Here is a 19574-nt window from a genome sequence, read left to right on the forward strand (position 1 = left end):
AAAAGATTTGCGTGTACTGTTAGTAAATGCCCAATCCGTTTAAAAGTCCTGATGGGACTGGGTTAGCAGTTATCAGATCAACCTAGAAAGCTCTGTTAAGTGTACGAGTCACAGACGACTCTTAGAGGTAGTTCAGTGGCAAGAAAGGAAAGGAAATTCGAAACAGAGAGAGAGAGAGAGAATAATGAAGTGTTTAAAACAAACAAGTCTTTACAATACATCTAGAATTTTGAATCCTTTTTTTCTATGACAACGATCTGTAATAGAAGTGCAATATTTATAATTCTCTCGTCAAAGTAAATGTGCGCTGAGTACATCTTAATCCGTATCCATTCATCAAAAATGATTAAAGTGACAGTGAATAAGATATAATCAGCCTAGAACTCAATTTGTACGAATGATATCGAGCAAAAGACCAACAGCACCGCGGAAACGACATACACCCTAACTCGGCGAGATGAGGCAGTTTGATGTAAACAAATCTTAATTAAACGTATCATACTTTATATGAATTAACCGAATTTATATGGCATAAACAAGTCTAAAGTGATCACAAGGGAATAGAACCATCCCCGGCCTCTTCATGCCAATGATGGTGACGAGCATTTAATCGAATTTCAATGGACCCGTTCATCCGTGCCCATATCAATGAAGTGTAATGGACATTCGTATAAATAATAATTACAATGGTTCTTAATGGCCATTCTTAAGATGGCTAATTTTAATCTGTTTCTGTAATCTGGTCTCCGCATTCAAGACGTGCACAATGCGCAAAGGCATCTAATTCTACTGCATGCCAAGAATAAAACAGAAGTTTTTCTCCAGTCAGCAATAGAACAGTAACTTGTGAAGCTGTAGGTTAAAATAATCACTGCTTTATTCTTAGTGTGTAACAAAGCTGATGAAATTCCTATCTGATGTTTTGTTCTGCTATTCTTGGATAAAATTAACGACTACCTATTGTCAATTTAAATAGAAATAATGTGACTTTATAATTTTTCTGCGTCTATGAATAAGCTTGAGGTTCGGGCCCAATAGAACTTGAGGCATAAACGAACTTGGATTTCTAAAGTTTAAATTTACAGTTCCAATGTGGGTCTTGTCTCTCTTTTCAGATGAGGGCCGAGGTAAGATCAGTTATTTTCATTTCAGAAATTGGGTGTTGGTGAAAATATTTTCCCTTCACGATATTTAGATGGTACAATCAACAAAAATATGCACAGAAAATTCAATTTACATGACATGATGGATCAGTGACATTTTAGTCTTAACGAGGTACAAGTAATAACATGATAGGTACGAACCTTCCTTATGTGAGATATTTTTACGTCTGTGTTCTGTGCAATGTCGGTAATTGTTTGGCAGCCTGAACGCATGGAGAGTATTAAACCACGTTTGGTTCCAATAAAGAGAACAGGTGCTCTGTCAGGCAGAGAATGCCGTGGTAACAGTTACATGAGCATCTTTATTTAATACGATGAATACAGGCACACGTGAAGACATGCATTAACAATCTTATGTCAAATTAGATCATTGTATCCAGGCTATCGGGCAGCAAAAATATGTATAAATAAATAAAAGTACGTACTGAGTTCCCAAGTAAATCGCCTTTTCGCCAGTATAACACAACATCAAGAGGACAAGGTTTGTGGACTATGGTGGTAAGTCGGTGAACAAGTTCACACAAAGTACAACAATGTACGGCAATATTCAATAAAAAGGGTGCGTAGTTTCAGACTGATTACAAAATCGACGAATATTAGGCGTGTATATCTAGAACTACATGTACTATAAACCATTACTTTATTCCAAGGAGTAAACTTTAGCTGTGGTAGAGTTTATACTTGTTTTAGAAAATGAGTCACCACTGCATGTTAGATTTGTCTACAAATAGAATAGTAAAAAAAAAGGGAGATGATGAATTCAATTACATTTTGCTGTGAGCATTTTCACTCAACATTTTGCTCACGGAAGTGGCACGATAGTTTGTCTCGAACAAAGAGTATTCATACAATTAAATGATATTGATCTGTATCCCCTATGAGTAACGAACCATTGATTTGTACAAAAGCCACCCAATTCCAACAAATCTGTAGTTTTGCAAATTTCAAATACACAACACGAGTATGTATTGCTTGTTTCATTAAAAGAAAGGTTGTATCATTGATTTATATATTTGAATTCTAAACGATTCTCGTCTGACATACATAGTGCTCTCTCTCTCTCTCTCTCTCTCTCTCTCTCTCTCTCTCTCTCTCTCTCTCTCTCTATATATATATATATATATACTTGCCAACATGTTTGTTAGGAGGGGATGCATGGTGACATGCGTTTACTTCATCAACAAAATCAAAAATTAGTACAGAAATCTCCTCCAATATTAAATAAGATCCTAATTAAATCCCAGCATGCATATATTCAGGGTAATCTTGAAAATATCAGATTTCACACGCGATTGAGCTCTTATTGAAAGATGAAATTTTGTCTTGTATGCCGATTATAAAAATAATGCATATACAGTCATGTTAATTTATTGGAAATGTGCTTTTGTTGGCGGTTATTAGATATCACCAGATGTCTTGGAACAGTGACCAAAATTAAAGTGTCAGGGAAGTTTGTTTTGTACATTTAAGAACATACCTGTATGTTATATCTTTATTAACATTCTTCAAAGAGAGTGTTAATGTGGCAGGGATAGGACTAAGTAGTCTGTTTGTTACACGGCTGTTTGTTGTTTCTTACTTAGTTTAAGCTTAGAACTTTGGTTGTTGGCTTCTGTCTGTGGTACATGGCAATAAATACATTTCAATCGGAACATAAGGATATTGCCTACCAAGGCTTATCATAAAAGAGAGAATTACATGATGTAGACTGGAACATGATGTGTCTTCTTGGTTCTTGCCAACATGTTTGTTAGGAGGGGATGCATGATGACATGCGTGTTCTTCATCAACAAATCCAAAATGAGTACAAAAATCACCTCCAATAGTAAATAAGATCCTAATTAAATCTTAGCATGCAGGTCGAAATGAAAAGTTTGCTGCAAAATTAAGAGATTGCAAGACTGTTTGCTGGTTGTGGTAAGTAAAAAATTGTTGCTTCAAATTTGCAAGAGCATCCAAAGTTTGCAGCAAGTTTGTGAGAAGTCTTAACTTGCATCCTTTCAAATTAAAACAGTGCCTTATTTGCATTATAAAATTCCTTTTTTGCAAATTTGCAGCAAAATTGCAGTTTGCAAGAAGCCTAAAATTTTGCTAGGCTACATGGCTACATGCAGGTAATTTCGATAAAGTAACTCATTTTTGGAACTTAACGTTGGCGAAGTGTTACAAGGTTGATTAATAGCAATAGCCTATTTGAAATATAATCCTTCTATAATGGATATACCTTAATGGGAAGGACGGGTTTTGGTCTAATGGCCTTTCGAGAGAAGGGCGAACATAATAAAGCCCTACGGTTAAATGACTAAAAAGTATCCTGACACAAAAGTTGAACACGGTTTAGGTGTCAACCCTACGATTGAATAACCGCGCTTGTGACATCTAGGGTTGATTTATGGAACAGAAGAGTATTATATGATACACGTCAACGCAGTAACTTCAAGGCAAAATACATGTTCGTTCTAACTTCACAGCGTGGGTTGTTGGCAATTTGAAATCGCTTTAGATTTTAAGAAGCGTGATCTTTCGAAAGGTTTTCAACACTATTCATTAACTCTCGACAGTCATGAACACTGACACCATGCAGTGCTGTCGGATGTAGTCTCTTCATTCTAAATTTCAAATAAGTAAATTCTGTCTTGTGTCAAGACCATGAAAAAACAATTCATACCCATATAATACCGCACTTGTCGCTAGCGTTACAATTGAAAGCAAATTGTTCATAATTTCTGGCTTTAAATTGTCACGTTAACTGCCACATATTTTGAACGGGGACTACGAAATTAAACGCGGCTTGATTAGGTTACAAAACAAGCAGCATTACAATGCAAAGGTCACTGAATTAGGTATGGTCAGTTTCTCTGTACCAATGAGGCTATTGTAAGGTGTCCCCAAGTGTCACCGTGGTAACTAGGCTAAACTATATTATTTGTCCATTTATTTTCTATTTGGATTTTACTTCTTATTTTTTTCTTTGGTAGGCCATATAATGCCGAAAACAACAAAATTCTATTGGACTTTCCTTTACATTCCGTTAGTCAAACTTGACAAATGAACAGATATATAGAAAATGATTAGGGCAATTAAATTAAAGCATGTGCACGTATGTATACACATCTGAAGTCTGTTTTTCGAATATTTGCAAGTGTGTGGAATGTCATTTTTTTTGCAAGAAGTGAAATCGATTGAAATTACATTTATTTCTTTTATCCACGTATAAATATGATGGAAGATGTAACGTAATCAGATTTGTATTCTCATCCTCCAAAAGTACGAAGAGTTCATTTGGTGCTAAGCCAATGCACGCGAAAACAAATGACCAATCATTTCACAGTGCTGTTTCCGCAAATTGCTCATGGAGGCATACGCTATCAAAATGTCATTCACGTGATCGATCACTAATCGAACCCAGCTTAAATGAGGGTATTAATTAAGAGGAATGCGCAAGCACTTAAAGAGAGGACTTCTAGATCGATGTTTTCAATTAAACCTCGCAGTTCCAGCTAGAACGCCAGGATTACCCTTGGTGAATCAAGACTTGGTGTAGGAGTATATGGAATCGTTGGTGCGCGCAGAAGTAGCTTAAGGCAGGCAATGGCTTTTCAGGGCCTCCTTTGAACCTCCACTTAAAGCGGTGGATTGGACTACAATGTCATGCTATACAGTTAGAGTCTGAAATTAGGTTTATAACATGGTTTGTTAATTGGATGTAAAAATCAAAGCATCTCCATGGAAGGCGGAATTCCCATGCGTATGCTCTCCGTTTAGACACGACGGTATATTAAACCTTAACAATCTCGTCTGGGGTTTCCAAGCATTGCATAAGCGTCGTACTAGCAGGAGTGGTTTGGGAGAGAAAATCGGTTCCCTGCTTCCAAATATATAATGCTAGTATATGGTCTAAATGTCTGTCAGTACTCGTTCCCCAAAAAGACCTTTTAAATACAAGTAGTGTGTGTTTCACAAGAAAGATTTACAATATATGAAGTTGATAGCATGCTCTTTATCTAAAACGTTTCCTTGTAGCTTTGGGACAATTGAGGAACGATCACTGGCTGAGTGTTTCTACATAAAACAGTAAATATTGGGTTTTCCGTCGTAATACATATCAAATGCAAAAGTCATTTAGCATGTTACCACGAGGTATTCAGTCTTCAGAGTATTGGAATTATACATATATATGCTGGCAAGCCGCGTCAGATCCCTGCAAAGGTGACAAAGTTCAAGCAGAAGATGACAATTTAATGAAATTATTCAAAAGACAAACTATGGCATACAGATCGATGCGTTTCTTCTTGTCGCATATGTGACATTTGAAGAAAGTGGTGATATATATTTCTGCTGCTGTTTAGGTTCATGACCATTGCTGCCATTTGATCGTCGTCGTTACTGATTGTAATCACTTTGTCGGATATTTCTGTTTGTAATGAATTCAAGAAAAGTCGCAAATGAGGATATCCAAGACCCAATAAATTGGAGGTGTGGTAAGTGTTTAAATGAAAGACTGGATTAGTAAAAAGACCACAGAAAAAATTGTTAGAATTTTATTATACCGCAGTCGAAACTCTGAGCAAGGAAGATTGACAATATGAGATGCCAGTCGGAATTTCAGCTAGGTAAGGTGCCAATTAGAACCTCGCCAAGATTCCCGGTTGTCTAATTGAAAGTTAACAAAGATGAACTGTTTATTGGATATCAGAGCCCCGACACCCAATAAATTACTTTGGTGAATGAAAAAGGGTTGTTCATCTCCCCATGAAACTAAGTTTATCTCCAATGCAGCTATTTTAACGTACTTGCACGAAGTTTCACTTTTGTATCATTTTATTACTGATGCACGTCAGACTTGCCTGTACCTTCTGTGAGGGCACGTCATATAATGGACGGTACTAACGATTCCGTGAACAACCGAGATCGGCAGTGCTCATTCACAGTTTCACCATAGACTTTCACAAATAATGTTGGTCTTTAATTTGACAGCACGGCAGACCACGACATACCTAAACAGTCTTAGTTAGATATAAATATCTTAATATGTTAAAACAAGGTTTTATAGATAAAAAATTATAAAAATAAGTTTTGGATCTCGAAAAGTTGATAATTGCGGTCATACTACGTTGTAGCACATGGTGCTGCTTTATAGGCCTTAAATTTTCGAAGAATCCAAATGTGATTTTATGCACATGATAATAAAGACATAGATGAAAAGTAAATAGAATAAACTGACATAAACTGAGTAATATCTGTCAGGCAGGTTTGCGGCCCCTCATGTTTTAGCCGCAGAGTTCCGTATAGCTGGGTGTTCTGCATGCTTTGGTAGATCTTATACCAGAGTACATACATGAATTTACGAATGATTTCACGAAGTGCAAAAAGATCAATGCATGCCAAAGGGTCTACGGGATAAATATCTCAGTTTTTTTTGTCAGTAAAGGTGGCATAAAAAATAAATGAGAGGCAGAGTTGGAACATCTCCAAAACGAACAATTTATCATTGGTTTTCTAGCCTCCGTTGGTCATATAGCATAAAAAAACGGCCTTATGAATGCAGTGCGTCCAGATTAACCAAATTAACATGCATGTAGGCTCAGACTGTTTTTACTTTCATCACAAGCAGCTCTGTATATTGCAGTGTTTTACGTTTACATTGGGCATTGGGATTGAATATGAAATATCACTAGTATGTTGTAATCTTTTGAAGTAGTCCTATGGGAGATAATTTATGTTTTTTTATCAAAACAGAAAAAGCATGTTTTAATTTGAAAAATGGCACCGCTGTGTTTTAAGTGTGTCATATCACTCACAATCACATTTTGCTAAAACGCACGTTTCTTTTGAGTGCGATGTTTAAAATTTTTTCTTCTTTTACAGATGCGCTGCTGGTTCACTGCTTTAATAACGCTCTGCCGTAGCATACGATAGATGTAATTGCTGAGGATGCCAAGATAAGCTGCAAGGAAGAATAAAAGAGGTATACAGTAAGCATCACCTAATAGCACCTCATGATATACTTGTTTATCTTTGTATTTACGTTTAATTTCAAGTTAAAACAGTCAGATATACCTATCATGTAATGTGATATTGAATGCTACAGCATTGTGTAAAGTTTTAAATTGTAACGTATACGCATAACTCCGAAAGATTTTATGATATAATGTTATAAGTTTAAGCCGAAGGACCGCGACCCAGCTTTTGTGGAATTTGCAAATGACGGCACATAAAACGCTGAAACTAACACATTGCCACGTGCACATGTGTTCCTCATCAAGACTGCAAGGTGATCGATGCTTTTTGGCGTCTCTTAGAGTCGCAATTGGGGTCATTTACACATAGAGGTGTAGATTGAACACAAGACCAAAATAAGGATATTGACGGGTAGATAATGCGCGTCCCATAGGTGACATTGGGGTACTGAGTTCACGCTTTAAAACATACACCAGAGATCATCTAGTAATCTAGGTATAGCGACGGCACTGTGTTGCTGAATACATCTTGCTCTAAACAGAATGTTATCGGCTATTATTCAATTAGATTATGTCTGGGTTATTCATTGCGCAATGGGGAGAAAATCTTTGAAATAGTTAAAATCATAAAGCAACAATATAAAGTTTTAATTTAAAAGTGTATTTTGAAACCAATAGTTTTGGCAGGAAGTTTTTCCACATTGTACTGTAGTGCCATTCCTTTAGAAATAAAAAAGAACCGAATTGTGATGACAAGGGAACACAGGTACATGTATATGAATTTATCCAAGATGAAGATATACAAAAGTGACAACGGTCATGCATATACCCCAACATCCAGTTTTGAATTTATTTTTCAACGCACAGCCAAAACTGTACACAATTGATCTTAACTCATAACGAGGTAATTGAATGGGAAAGTCATGATTCACACCCAACTGAGTGTTTCTTCAGTATTGCCTGATTACTTTCCCCCTAACTTTTCGATCAGCTGATTGTATACAAAGGGACTACACTGACCATCGAAAATATCTTTACTGGCTTCGTGAGATCCCATCTTAGCTGCATTGAATCTCAATAGTAACCGTAGTGTAACTATAATTACAACTACCTCTGTAGGTTGGCGTTAAGCAATGAGCGCTGTAATGAGTTCTATGGAGATTGCCCTGAGGGAGGGTTACCCGCCCAACGAGACACCAAAACACGCAATTCGATTTTAGTGCAGTTAATACAGCCTCGACTCGACTGCATTTGACCGAGAAACTGGCTACAAGGCATTTGGTTTGTCAGAAGGCAAAATGTACAGACGCTGTGGTAATCAGAGTTTCAATTAAATATTTCAGGTTATTTCCCGGCGCAGCCGTGTCAAGTTTCGCTATTCCAATGATTTCAAATATGGCACCATTGGTATCTGAGGGGACCATCAGACAATGTGTCGAAACTGTGGTTTTATTAATGACAGCGTTCGAAATCTCGTCTGCCAGGGATTTTGAAGAAATTCTCCACTTTAAGCAAAAGAGTGTCGAGCTTTTTCGAAATTCTTCATCGGAATCAACACAGCCCTTGGACCACTACGAGTCGCAGGCGGCTCGGATTCAGGGCGAGATTATATTCGGGGGTCTTTTCCCCGTTCACCAGAAGGGCGCTGCAGGGCTGGATCACTGCGGCGAAATTATGCCGGATCGGGGGATACAGCGACTGGAGGCCATGCTTTTTGCCATTGACGAAATCAACCGGAATGGGACGATTTTGCCCGGAATCACGATCGGAGCCACCATTTTCGACACGTGCTCCACTGATACCCATGCGTTGGAGCAGTCCCTGGAATACGTGCGTGGTTCCCTGTCGAGAATGGAAGTCGATGATTTTTGGTGTGAGGACAACTCTACAGCCGTTCCCAAATCTCCCCCGGCTCCTGTCGCTGGGGTCATTGGCGGGTCGTACAGTAGCGTCTCCATACAGGTAGCCAACCTTCTCCGGTTATTCAAAATCCCGCAGATCAGCTACGCTTCCACTAGCGCTGCGCTTAGCGACAAGGTGCGTTTTGACTTCTTCGCTCGAACCGTGCCACCAGACAAGCTTCAGGCTAAAGCCTTAGTGGACATTGTCACCCTGTTCAACTGGACGTACATTTCGGCCGTCGGGTCGGACGGGGACTACGGACAATCGGGGATAGATTCATTCCTCGCCGAGGCGAGAACCAGGAACATCTGCATAGCAACGACCGAGAAAATCCCGGCATCTGCAACGGATAAGATTTTTGATGATAAACTGGATAATTTACTAGAAAAGACAGAGGCAAAGGCCGTCATACTGTTCCTTCGCGGAGAAGATGCGCGTGGGCTGCTGAGCGCCGCCACGAGGAAAAACGTCACGCGCCTCGTGTGGATCGCGAGCGACGGATGGGGTACCCAGGTTTCTCCCGTGCAAAACAACGGGATCTCTGCCCAGGGTGCATTGACCATAGAACTCCAGTCGAACCTAATACCAGAGTTCGACGAGTATTTTCTCAGTCTCGACCCCATGAACAACACCCGTAACCCATGGTTCAAGCAATACTGGGAGATGGCGCATGGGTGTGTGTTTAAAGACGACCCCAGCACTGGTTACACTTTCGGAAAGAAAGAGTGCACCGGGTATGAGGTTTCCGGTAAAGCGCACGTCCAAGAGACCAAGGTCCCCTTCGTGTACGACGCTGTTTACTCCCTGGCCCGAGCCCTGGGGAGCATGATGAAAGATGAGTGTGGGGTGAACCACACGGGAGGCATGTGCGCGGCCATGAAGGAGATTGACGGACATAAGCTTTTTCAAGACTATATCTTAAAGGTGGAATTTTTAGGTACGTAATATCCCCCCATCTCTCTCTCTCTCTCTCTCTCTCTCTCTCTCTCTCTCTCTCTCTCTCTCTTTTAGGAGAGCGGATTATCTCCTGCACTGGTATGGAAAATCTATATCAAAACTTCCAAAATCTAGACTCTGTATACTGGTACGTTGAAAACGTGCCTGTGGAAAAAATTCAACCAGTACAATCGCATTTTTGCGATTATCAGGTTTGGGATCTTACTGCAGTAAATACCAGTGCGTGCCAGCTTAGGGAAAATATCTACATATTAAAGTGTGCATCAGAGGCTACATTGTTATTATTTCATTATTCTGAAACTTAATTAAGTCTAATCTCTTGGAACTGCGATTGTAAGGCCACTGTGAGACTGAGGCCAATAGTTTTGAATGATAATACCATGATACGTTGTATAGCAGAGTGGCACTTAATAATCACAGCTTTAAGGATGCAGTGTTAATTGCCTTTACTGCCACAAGATACTAACTGTATATTTATAACGTAAAAGGAAATCTAAAAAAAAAGACTATTTTCAGGACACTAGTGACTGACGAGATTAATCAAAAAAAAAAAAAAAAAAAAAAAAAAAAAAAAAAAAAAAAAAACATGAAGCAAAGCTTTTATATAGGACCATATATAGGACACAAGGCTGGAAAATAACTTGGTTTTGTCGCGATTCGTTTGTTAATTATCTTTATTTTAAGTCTTGGGGAAAGGGGGATACCTCTTAAGCTAAGGGATGATCCACCGTTAATATTGTAAATGGAATAGGAACAGCGCCTGCGAGTGACATCTCCGTATGGTGATTAAAGATTAATTACATGTTCTGAACGATTTCATCTGCATCGGGAATTCGCAATTTTATAACAGAAGGGTTGGTTTTACACATTATTCCGTTAGTAGTTAGCCTATATACACGTACCGACTGAAGTTATATCATTTCTGCCTTCCATCTGGGTTAAACTTGATGTTTTGGGGTCTGACACGCGTTTGCAGGTTACTAGTACAAGTCATCTTAAATTTAGAAGCGAGGTAGGCGAAATGAACAAAAAAATCACCGTTCCCTTGTCGACTAAAAGCTTGGGGTGTTGTGCAGTGACCCGAATAAAATCCTGTGTCTACAAGGACCAAAGATACATGAACAGCGTTATGGCTCATTGAACGATTCCTTCCCTTTGATCCAGTGAGAGACCTTGGTCCCATACCTTCCATACCAGCAGCACTGTCTTATTTCAGAATACTCGTTTACATGGTTACGTGCAAAGCTGTGAGACCAATTTTGAAAAATCCAGTTTATTGAAATCCTTAAAGTTGACTGTACTCGATGTCTTCTTTCCAAAACGCAGTGTATGGATAGTTTTAGACAGACAACGAAATAATATTTTTGCAGGTTTTAAAAATTTGAAATAAACGATATATAAGCTTTGGTCTATTTAAAACCGGCCATATGTAAAAATGTGCATGGTTTTGGCAATATAATTTAAGACACAACATTGTATATGGTTTTGTTTTCAGCCTCACCCCTTCCCCGATTTTACAAAAATTTGCCCGTAAAATGTGGTGACCAGGGAGGGGAATGCTTCTTTAGAGTATGAGATCAAGACTTTCACTGCCCAAAATTTACAAGGAAGGGCGTTGTTTTTTATATCAACCGATATCCGCCCTTGACTTCAAAAAGCCTCAGTATGTCCAATCAAAAACTCTGCATCTTTATCCGAGTAGTTCGTGTCCAGGTGGATCTTTAAGTCTGAACTCTAAGAACCTTCATAGTTGTTTTTTATTTTTTATATAAAAGTTTTTTTTATGTTATACAAGCTGCAAGTCAGTAATACAATAATTTTTCATTACAGACAGCCAGGGAAGCCTGGTCCAGTTTGACGCGAACGGAGACGGTCTTGGGCGATATAACATCCTGAACTACCGCCAAAACACAGAGACCGGCGAATACGAATACCACGTGGTTGGCCACTGGCACAACGGCATTAACCTAAATGTGGGCGAAATAGTGTGGAACTCGGGGACCCTGAGAGAATTCGACGTGGTGCCATCATCAGAGTGCAGTCAACCATGTAAGGAGGGGGAGATAAAGAAAGTGAAAGATAACGTGTGTTGTTGGATCTGCACGACTTGTGCCCACCCCTGGGAGTACCTGGCCTCCGACGTGGAGTGCGAGGATTGCGGTGAAGGCTACTGGCCGTACCCGAACAAAACCGCGTGCTACCGTATACCGGAACAATACATGCAGTGGGAGAGCGTCTACGCCATTGTCCCCATGTCTCTGGCAGTGGTTGCCATACTGATCACCATTGGAGTCATTGGTGTGTTCATTAAGCATAATGACACTCCGGTTGTGAGAGCATCCGGGAGAGAACTCTGTTATCTGCTTCTCTCCGGTTGCCTGATTTGTTACCTGATGACCTTTGTCCTGCTAGCCAAGCCCAGCACTGCCATTTGCTCATTGCAGCGCTTTGGGGTAGGTTTTGGGTTCGCAATCATCTACGCGTCTCTCCTCACCAAAACCAATAGGATATACAGAATATTCAACAGGGCTACAAAATCTGCAAAAAGACCAGCTTTCATAAGTCCTCGCTCACAGGTTGTGATCGCTGGTATTCTAATAGGAATACAAGTGATGACCACGTGCATTTGGCTTGCTCTGGAGCCCCCAGGGACGCGATACTATTTCCCCAACGGGCAGAGAGACGAGATGGTTCTTAAGTGTAAAATTGAAGACTACTCATTTCTGATTTCTCTCTCCTACATCATGTTACTCATCATTGTGTGTACAGTGTACGCCGTAAAGACCAGGAACATTCCGGAGAACTTTAACGAGTCCAAGTTCATAGGGTTCACCATGTATACCACTTGTATAATATGGCTGGCGTTTGTGCCTATCTACTTCGGAACGCTCAACTCTTTTGAAGTAAGTACACGCATATGTTGTAAAGTAAAAATACATGTTACGTATGTGTGCCTTTGCAACAGAGCACCACTGATTGAATGTTATAATGATAGTGAAATTAGTGGTCAAATATGATTTGAATTACGCATTAGGTGGTAATATTGACGGCCATATTGAAATACAAAAGAACGAAAGCTGTGTTGCTTTTCAAACTATTCAAAATATCTCTTTTTGATGTAACGTTATTACTCAAAATCTTGATCATTTTTTGAAAAGGTTTGATTTAATCTCGTCATCGACGGAAAACTTGGAATAAGTAATTCGATCAGCCAAAGCAGGTTGTATGTAAAAATATCACACCGAAATTAAACTGAATAGGAGCGTTTCCTCTCACGAGACAAGTTTATTCATTTATTTGTGGGGTCATTGTACCCGTTATGTGATGTGATTTTCTGTTTTTGTGTTAAAGTGCTTTCCTTTCCCCAAGTGTTGTAAAAAATGTTATCATGTTTTTTTGTGTTATTTCCCCCCCAATGAAATATAGTCCACAAAATCTTATATCCTCTATCAAATAACTGTGACAATTGCATTAATCGCAACAATTTACATAGATCCTCCATCTGAATCTAATGAAGCGATAAACATGAAAGTAGTGTTTGGCCGAATACGAGATAATGCTAAAACCTATATATCGATATAAATAGTCTTGCTTTTAGAATCTGTAATAATGATTTATCCCCTATCACATTAGGTTGCCGTCTTCAGTCCTTAACAAGTGTAAGCCAATTACACGCACTCGATCGATCATTTAATCTTCATTTGAATTCTTACCACTGGGTAACCTGCGACGAACGCGGTTGTGAGCGGAATGTTTGACACTCCGGGTCGCAGCCTTCCCACTGCCAATTTTACCAGTTCATGCCCAGACACTGTATAATAACTCACGGGGCGCTTATACACTCGCAGTGAAGTGTACTTTTACATGTACCCACACACTGGTGGATGTATTGGTAGGATTTTTCCTAAAGATGCATTTGAAGTAAATTTTTTTTTACCACAAGAATCGAGCTAATTCCACCATATAGTTTCAAATAGTATAACTTAGAGAAATATCTTGCCAATAAACGTATTACCCCCCCCCCCCAAAAAAAAAGAAAGATATTTCTGCCATAAAATTTAAACGGGGCAGATAAATATAGGTCAGGTAAGTTTACGACAAAAATTGTAAGGTGTAGTTTAAAGTTCGTTTAAAGTTGACCTAGTGATCATGATCAGTTCGGTTTATCGCTTGGCATGTCAACTTTATTTGAGTGGTATAAGAAACCACTAGAAGTGTTTTTTATGCGTTACTTGGAATCCATCCTCCACTGACGCGCAAATATCGAAATATAAGACAGTTATCAAGCAGGGTTTCATTTTTAAATGCGGGGATGGAGAAATTGCTTGAATTAAAAACCATTTGTCTTATTTGGCTCTTTATGCTCTGGAAGAGGAGTGACCGGGGGAATATTTCTGATTTAAGTTATTGGTTAGACTGGCTGCCTAGTCCTTCTGGTACATGTATAGCATTGCGTTCTAATCAGTTTTATTTCTGTTTGTGTTTTAATGGTTATTTGTTTCTTTTTCAGTTTCAAATGACCACCCTCTGTATATCAGTAAGCCTGAGTGCTACTGTGGCCATCGCCTGCTTATTCCTTCCCAAGTTACACGTGATCCTTCTCCACCCAGAGAAAAATATCCGATCGAAGGGGGACACAATGAAGTCCAAGACAAAATATAGTAAGTATGGTCACTGCAGAAAGGCGGTGTTGTACCATGTCTGGCAAAGTAAACGTTTCGATAAATCATGCTTAACATGGCTTCTTATAAAAGTATATTTGACCTACCCAGAGATCTTGGCCAGAAATGTTGTTACATGTCTGAGTACATTACATTATTGGTATATATATCAAAAACAACACCACTAAAGCATTGTTGTTATGTACATTTGGTATAATTGTGATTGGTGTGGGATTTAGAGCTATTATTACAAGAACAATTTGAATTTTGTAAGAAAGGTGAAAAGAGGCGTTAACAAACAATGTAAAAAATGAGACATAGTAGTATTTCTAAATGTGGATTAATAAAGAAAGGTTCATAATGGCCAGTTTCAGCAGTTTCTATGCACGGCATCCTGGTTTTGCATAGGATCAACCTTCACTCCTTTCGGATTTTGATTTACCACACAAAGTTACTTCGTATTAAAATACCATAACCTTCAAAGTTACACCGATGTCTCCACGTGCAAAAAGCTCTTGAAATCTTGCAAATATCCGACGGTAGTATGCTAAATGTCTGACAAATACATGATATTGTGTTCAAGGATTTTATGTCATTACATTGTTGTAATCACAATCAACTGAACTGGAATTGCTCTAATGATTTATTGTATTTGTAAATAATTTTCTCCAGCATTTAGCTCAGATAATGGCAGCAGCCAGAATTCCAAAGACGGTAACATGCAGAGATTTCAGTTAGTTTTAGTAATCTCTCACTGTTATCGACACCCAAAGAGAATGCAGTCTGGTTCCCGAATGCATGCTTTTAGTGTGACAGCAGCGATGACGTTTATGTGGAAAAGGCAATAGTTTTTCGTGATTAAACAATGCATTTTCCGAAGAATATGCGAATAAAAGAATAAAACTAAGATTTAAATTATCAGAAAGCGAAAATTTTTGTTATGAAAAACTCGAAAATGTTCCACATAAACTGTCATCTCTGCAGAAGTGTTGATATTGAGGGATTGCCACCTAGATAACTTAGGTCCATATATGCAAATATATGCAAATTTCCTCATAGTTCCAGTACCCACTTACAGCATACCGTGATATCCATTGACGTCATGATGTTATCCATTTGCAGCCTGTTTAGTATATCATTCGACGGCATCATGAGCTGTTATATTAGTCAATTAAATGTTAGAAGTGTGTCATACCAATGATTGTTTTCAAGTTACAAATTTGAATTAAGAATGCGGTTTTCATATAAACAAAGGTACCTGTACTAATATATATATATATATATATATATATATATATATATATATATATGTCTCCAATGAAACTTCCATCGATAGGTGTCAGCACTACTGTTGAGTTTCGTGAAAGTCTTGCCAATCTTTACAGGATTTGTTCGACACATTTTAATGTAAAAATTTTAATTAAAATGTAAAAATGTTATAACAATAATAATTACGCTAGTGTAACAACAAATTATTTCGGTATCCCCATGAATGTATCTTACTAGCAAATAACTCCCCCTGTTTCTGTAGTGGATCTGTCTCTGTGTTGTTTCCCCACTAACATGATTCCTTTCCCTGGTACTAGTAGCTGTATCCTGTAACATGTAATGACTTCATTAATAGCACTGACAGTAGTAATGTGACCTCAATAGGACTTAATTACTAACACCTTACCATATATACATGTAAAATGCTAGTTTATACTCGGCTAAAGTGGCAGATCCGGGGTGGGGGGGGGGGGGGGGGGGAGGCACAGTTGACCACGTGCCTCCTCCCCCATTTTGAAAATACCGTTTTGCCCTCTCTGAAAAAGCAGCACAACAAGCGCTTTCAGACTAACATATGTACTTTTAGGACATACGGGAAGACAAACTACACGTTTTTGTCTCGTTGCGCGCGTAACTAGACAAAGCTGTGTAGTTTTCCCCTGCTGCCCATACATGTAGTCTAAAACTTCCTATTATCACCTTGTGCATCCCCCCCATCAAAATTGGATCCGCTAGTGTACCAGTACTGTACATTTATATTGTACTGTAATCTGTAAAGTTGTTTAGTTAAACAGTCTGTCAGTTTAGATACATGTAAACAAGTATCCCCGTAATATAGGAATTACTGACACGCATATGGGTAGCATATTGTTATCTCCTGTAAATTGATTGTTTAACTTACAAGAAGCATTCACATCGATTTGAGCCATGGCTCTACAAAGCCACGAACTAAATATGGCGGACCCGCATGAAAGGAAAACCGCCTAATCTTTTAATAGTCTCTCCACCTCTCACACGCCTCCCCATGTGTCGTCCCAATGGAGCCGAGATTTAATGACTGTACCCTCGCAGGGACGACGCATGGGGAGGCGTGTGAGAGGCAGAGAGACTATTAAAAGATTAGGCGGTTTTCCTTTCATATACGTCCGCCATATTTAGTTCGTGGCTTTGTATAGCCATGGCTCCACTCGATGTGAATGCGGACTAACGAAGATATTCCTCCCCAAAGGCAGGTCCAGGATAATTGGGATGGCGGTGGGTGTGGGTGCGTGGGAGGAACACCCCCTTCATTATATCCTGAATCCGCTACTATAATTGATATGCGAGAAGTAGCTAGAGAAAGACACATGTTATAAAGGGAAAGAATGCGAATTATAAATCTTAAAATAACCACAATAGATAGAATACTTTTTTTGGATTTTCGGATGAAGAGGACGATATAAACGTCGCTAGATATGGTTGATATTTGGAAAACGTGATCAATTTTTTTTTTCGACAGTAATTCGCCTTCTCATCCTTTATCTATGAAATCTACTTTTAATATAATTTTAAACAAAATATAGGAACCATCATTGCGTGTGTTAAAAGGTTTTATCAAATGTAATTGATAACATATAAACGAAAGCCACCGTTAAACAGTGTACCTGCAGGCCCTATATATAGAGCTAGGATATTATGGACTTCTTGTTAGGCAACATTTGTCGTTGTGATTTCGATCACAAAATTTAAGTACCTTCTAACCATTAGTATTGTCCAATTACTCACACAATCTTAATTCTCATCTATGCCCTGCATCTTGTCGGATGACACATCACTTACTAACGTCTCAGAAATACATATGCAAAAAGTAATAACTTCAATCTGTGCAGAAATATGTTTTCTCTTCGTGGAAGATATGTGTAATTGCAATTGACAGTCATGATATGCGTCAAATTGATATCTATTTTATTTATGATTTGAAATTTTTTATTTGGCTTCACTGACCTGATAAAGCATAAATGTAGAGTGAAGGCCAATATATTGCATACATCCTATGATCATGTACTGTCCATTTCAGGCTTATCTGCCGGCCTTCTTCAGTTGCAATCTATAGTGCCATTGACGACCGCAAATTGCAAGGATAACGTCACAACCACAACGCAATCACAATCGTCAGAATCGCACCTAACGCAATCCCAGCCTCTCACAGCCACCTTGTGCAAAGATAATGGCGCAATGGGAGCCACGACAGTTTGTGTGAGGAAGGGAGAAAATGTTGGAAACAATAGTATTGATACGTACAGCGTATAGCCTCTAGCAGTGGCATTTGCGGCCAGCGTTTGGCTCTTGATACGTAAAGCGTATATGCATATGGTCAATGGTATTAGCAATGGTATTTGCGCGCAGCGTTTAACATCTAGCAATGGTATTGATACGCATATTTAAATTTTTTTCATCAGATTTTTAATTTTAGACTTTATTTGATCTCACTAATCTCTTTAATGGCCAAAAAAGTGCATGTGATGCATGTTGCGACTGCTTTTAATCTAATCACAGAATAGCTGGAGATCGTTGGACTTAACTGAGACGTTGACTAAATGTTTTTAAAAACATATTTTCTCTCACTTCAAGGTCCCAGTAAACGCATTGAAGCACACGTGGTAGCTATGTGGCTCTAATGCGTTGTGCTTAAACCATACTGGTTGAAACTTCACGTTTTAATTTGGACGAAAAATATTGACGTGGAGATTTGTGTCACAGAAGAGAAACGAGGCTCAATAATTGGGAGAAACCAGAACTTTAAAACTTCGCACAAACTTTATATGAAGGTTGCTTAGTAATATAAGTGAACCTGTACGTGATTTTAATTGTTGTTTGTAAAATATACATTTTCCTATGTTATGTGCAAAGTATAATATTATGTACGTTTAAAATAATGTCAACCATTTCTTAACGAAAAATACATAATTTTCATAAAAATAGTTTGACTTACAAACACTTTTTTTTCAGAAAAAGTCAGTAGAAATTAGAAAAATAAGCATCGCATATTATCGGCCAACAGTGTACAAATATTGTACACTATGCATGTATTTTCTGCATGACGCGATCTACGATTTTTTTAAAATTAGTAGTTTTTTTCGTGATCTATATGTTTTGGGACCCTTCTTCGCCTCTGAGACATTACACTTAAAATAATATGTGCGTTGAGTGACAACATACTGTATCAAGTAGCACAGATGCTGGGTTTACTTTTGAAGCGATTCGGTGAGCCGTCAGTGTAAGGGGTGTGAAATAGAAAAGACCAAAGCGAGATGCTGATAAGTCTTGGATAGATAAAACGTTTATTCACCCAAGGTTAAACTGGTCGCCCACGGTGCTTATCAGAAAGAATGAGGAGATTGATAACCTATGAAAGAGAGTACTTTGAAGACAGAACAAGCAGGTGTTGGCGAGGTGAAAGTGAAAAATTCCAGCTCTCTGGTCAACCGTAATGAGTAACCTTCATGGCTGATGATTTGTTTCATGCTGTAGGGAAGTAGAGGACACTGCACTAGCGCAAAGGTCAACCCAGAACAGCGCAATAAATTAAAGCTATATTAGAATAAATATTTAAAGAATTATATTTAATAAAAATCCGGCATCACTTTATTCCCTGCTGAATACCTGTCTAACTTGAAAATTCC

The 19574-nt window shown here is 38.6% G+C and overlaps 1 protein-coding gene across 2 annotated transcripts; it reads left to right on the forward strand.

The window, feature by feature from the left end:
• The first annotated feature begins 7028 nt into the window (after nucleotides 1–7028).
• LOC106160125 (metabotropic glutamate receptor 3) lies at nucleotides 7029–18872 on the forward strand. Of its 2 annotated transcripts, none has more exons than XM_013536643.3 (5): nucleotides 7029–7131; nucleotides 8467–9962; nucleotides 11813–12885; nucleotides 14493–14643; nucleotides 17969–18872. In XM_013536643.3, the coding sequence occupies exons 2-5, from the start codon at nucleotides 8507–8509 to the stop codon at nucleotides 18199–18201; spliced, it is 2913 nt and encodes a 970-aa protein (XP_013392097.3). In that variant the 5' UTR covers nucleotides 7029–7131; nucleotides 8467–8506; the 3' UTR covers nucleotides 18202–18872. The 2 variants fall into 2 exon arrangements, with proteins under 2 accessions (XP_013392097.3, XP_086870669.1); XM_087014543.1 differs by lacking the exon at nucleotides 17969–18872 and adding an exon at nucleotides 15316–15896.
• The last annotated feature ends 702 nt before the right edge of the window (nucleotides 18873–19574 follow it).

Source organism: Lingula anatina, chromosome 6 (assembly GCF_051362555.1).
Source record: "Lingula anatina isolate TDL-2025a chromosome 6, LinAna3.0, whole genome shotgun sequence".
Classification (NCBI taxonomy): Eukaryota; Metazoa; Brachiopoda; class Lingulata; order Lingulida; family Lingulidae; genus Lingula; species Lingula anatina.

Bases quoted from the DNA above. Each gene is read 5' to 3' on its own strand.
- LOC106160125 (XM_013536643.3), top strand. From the start codon at position 8,507: ATGATTTCAAATATGGCACCATTGGTATCTGAGGGGACCATCAGACAA. The intron at 9,963-11,812 runs GTACGTAATATC...TTTTCATTACAG, and splicing joins CTTAAAGGTGGAATTTTTAG to ACAGCCAGGGAAGCCTGGTC. The intron at 14,644-17,968 runs GTAAGTATGGTC...TGTCCATTTCAG, and splicing joins GAAGTCCAAGACAAAATATA to GCTTATCTGCCGGCCTTCTT.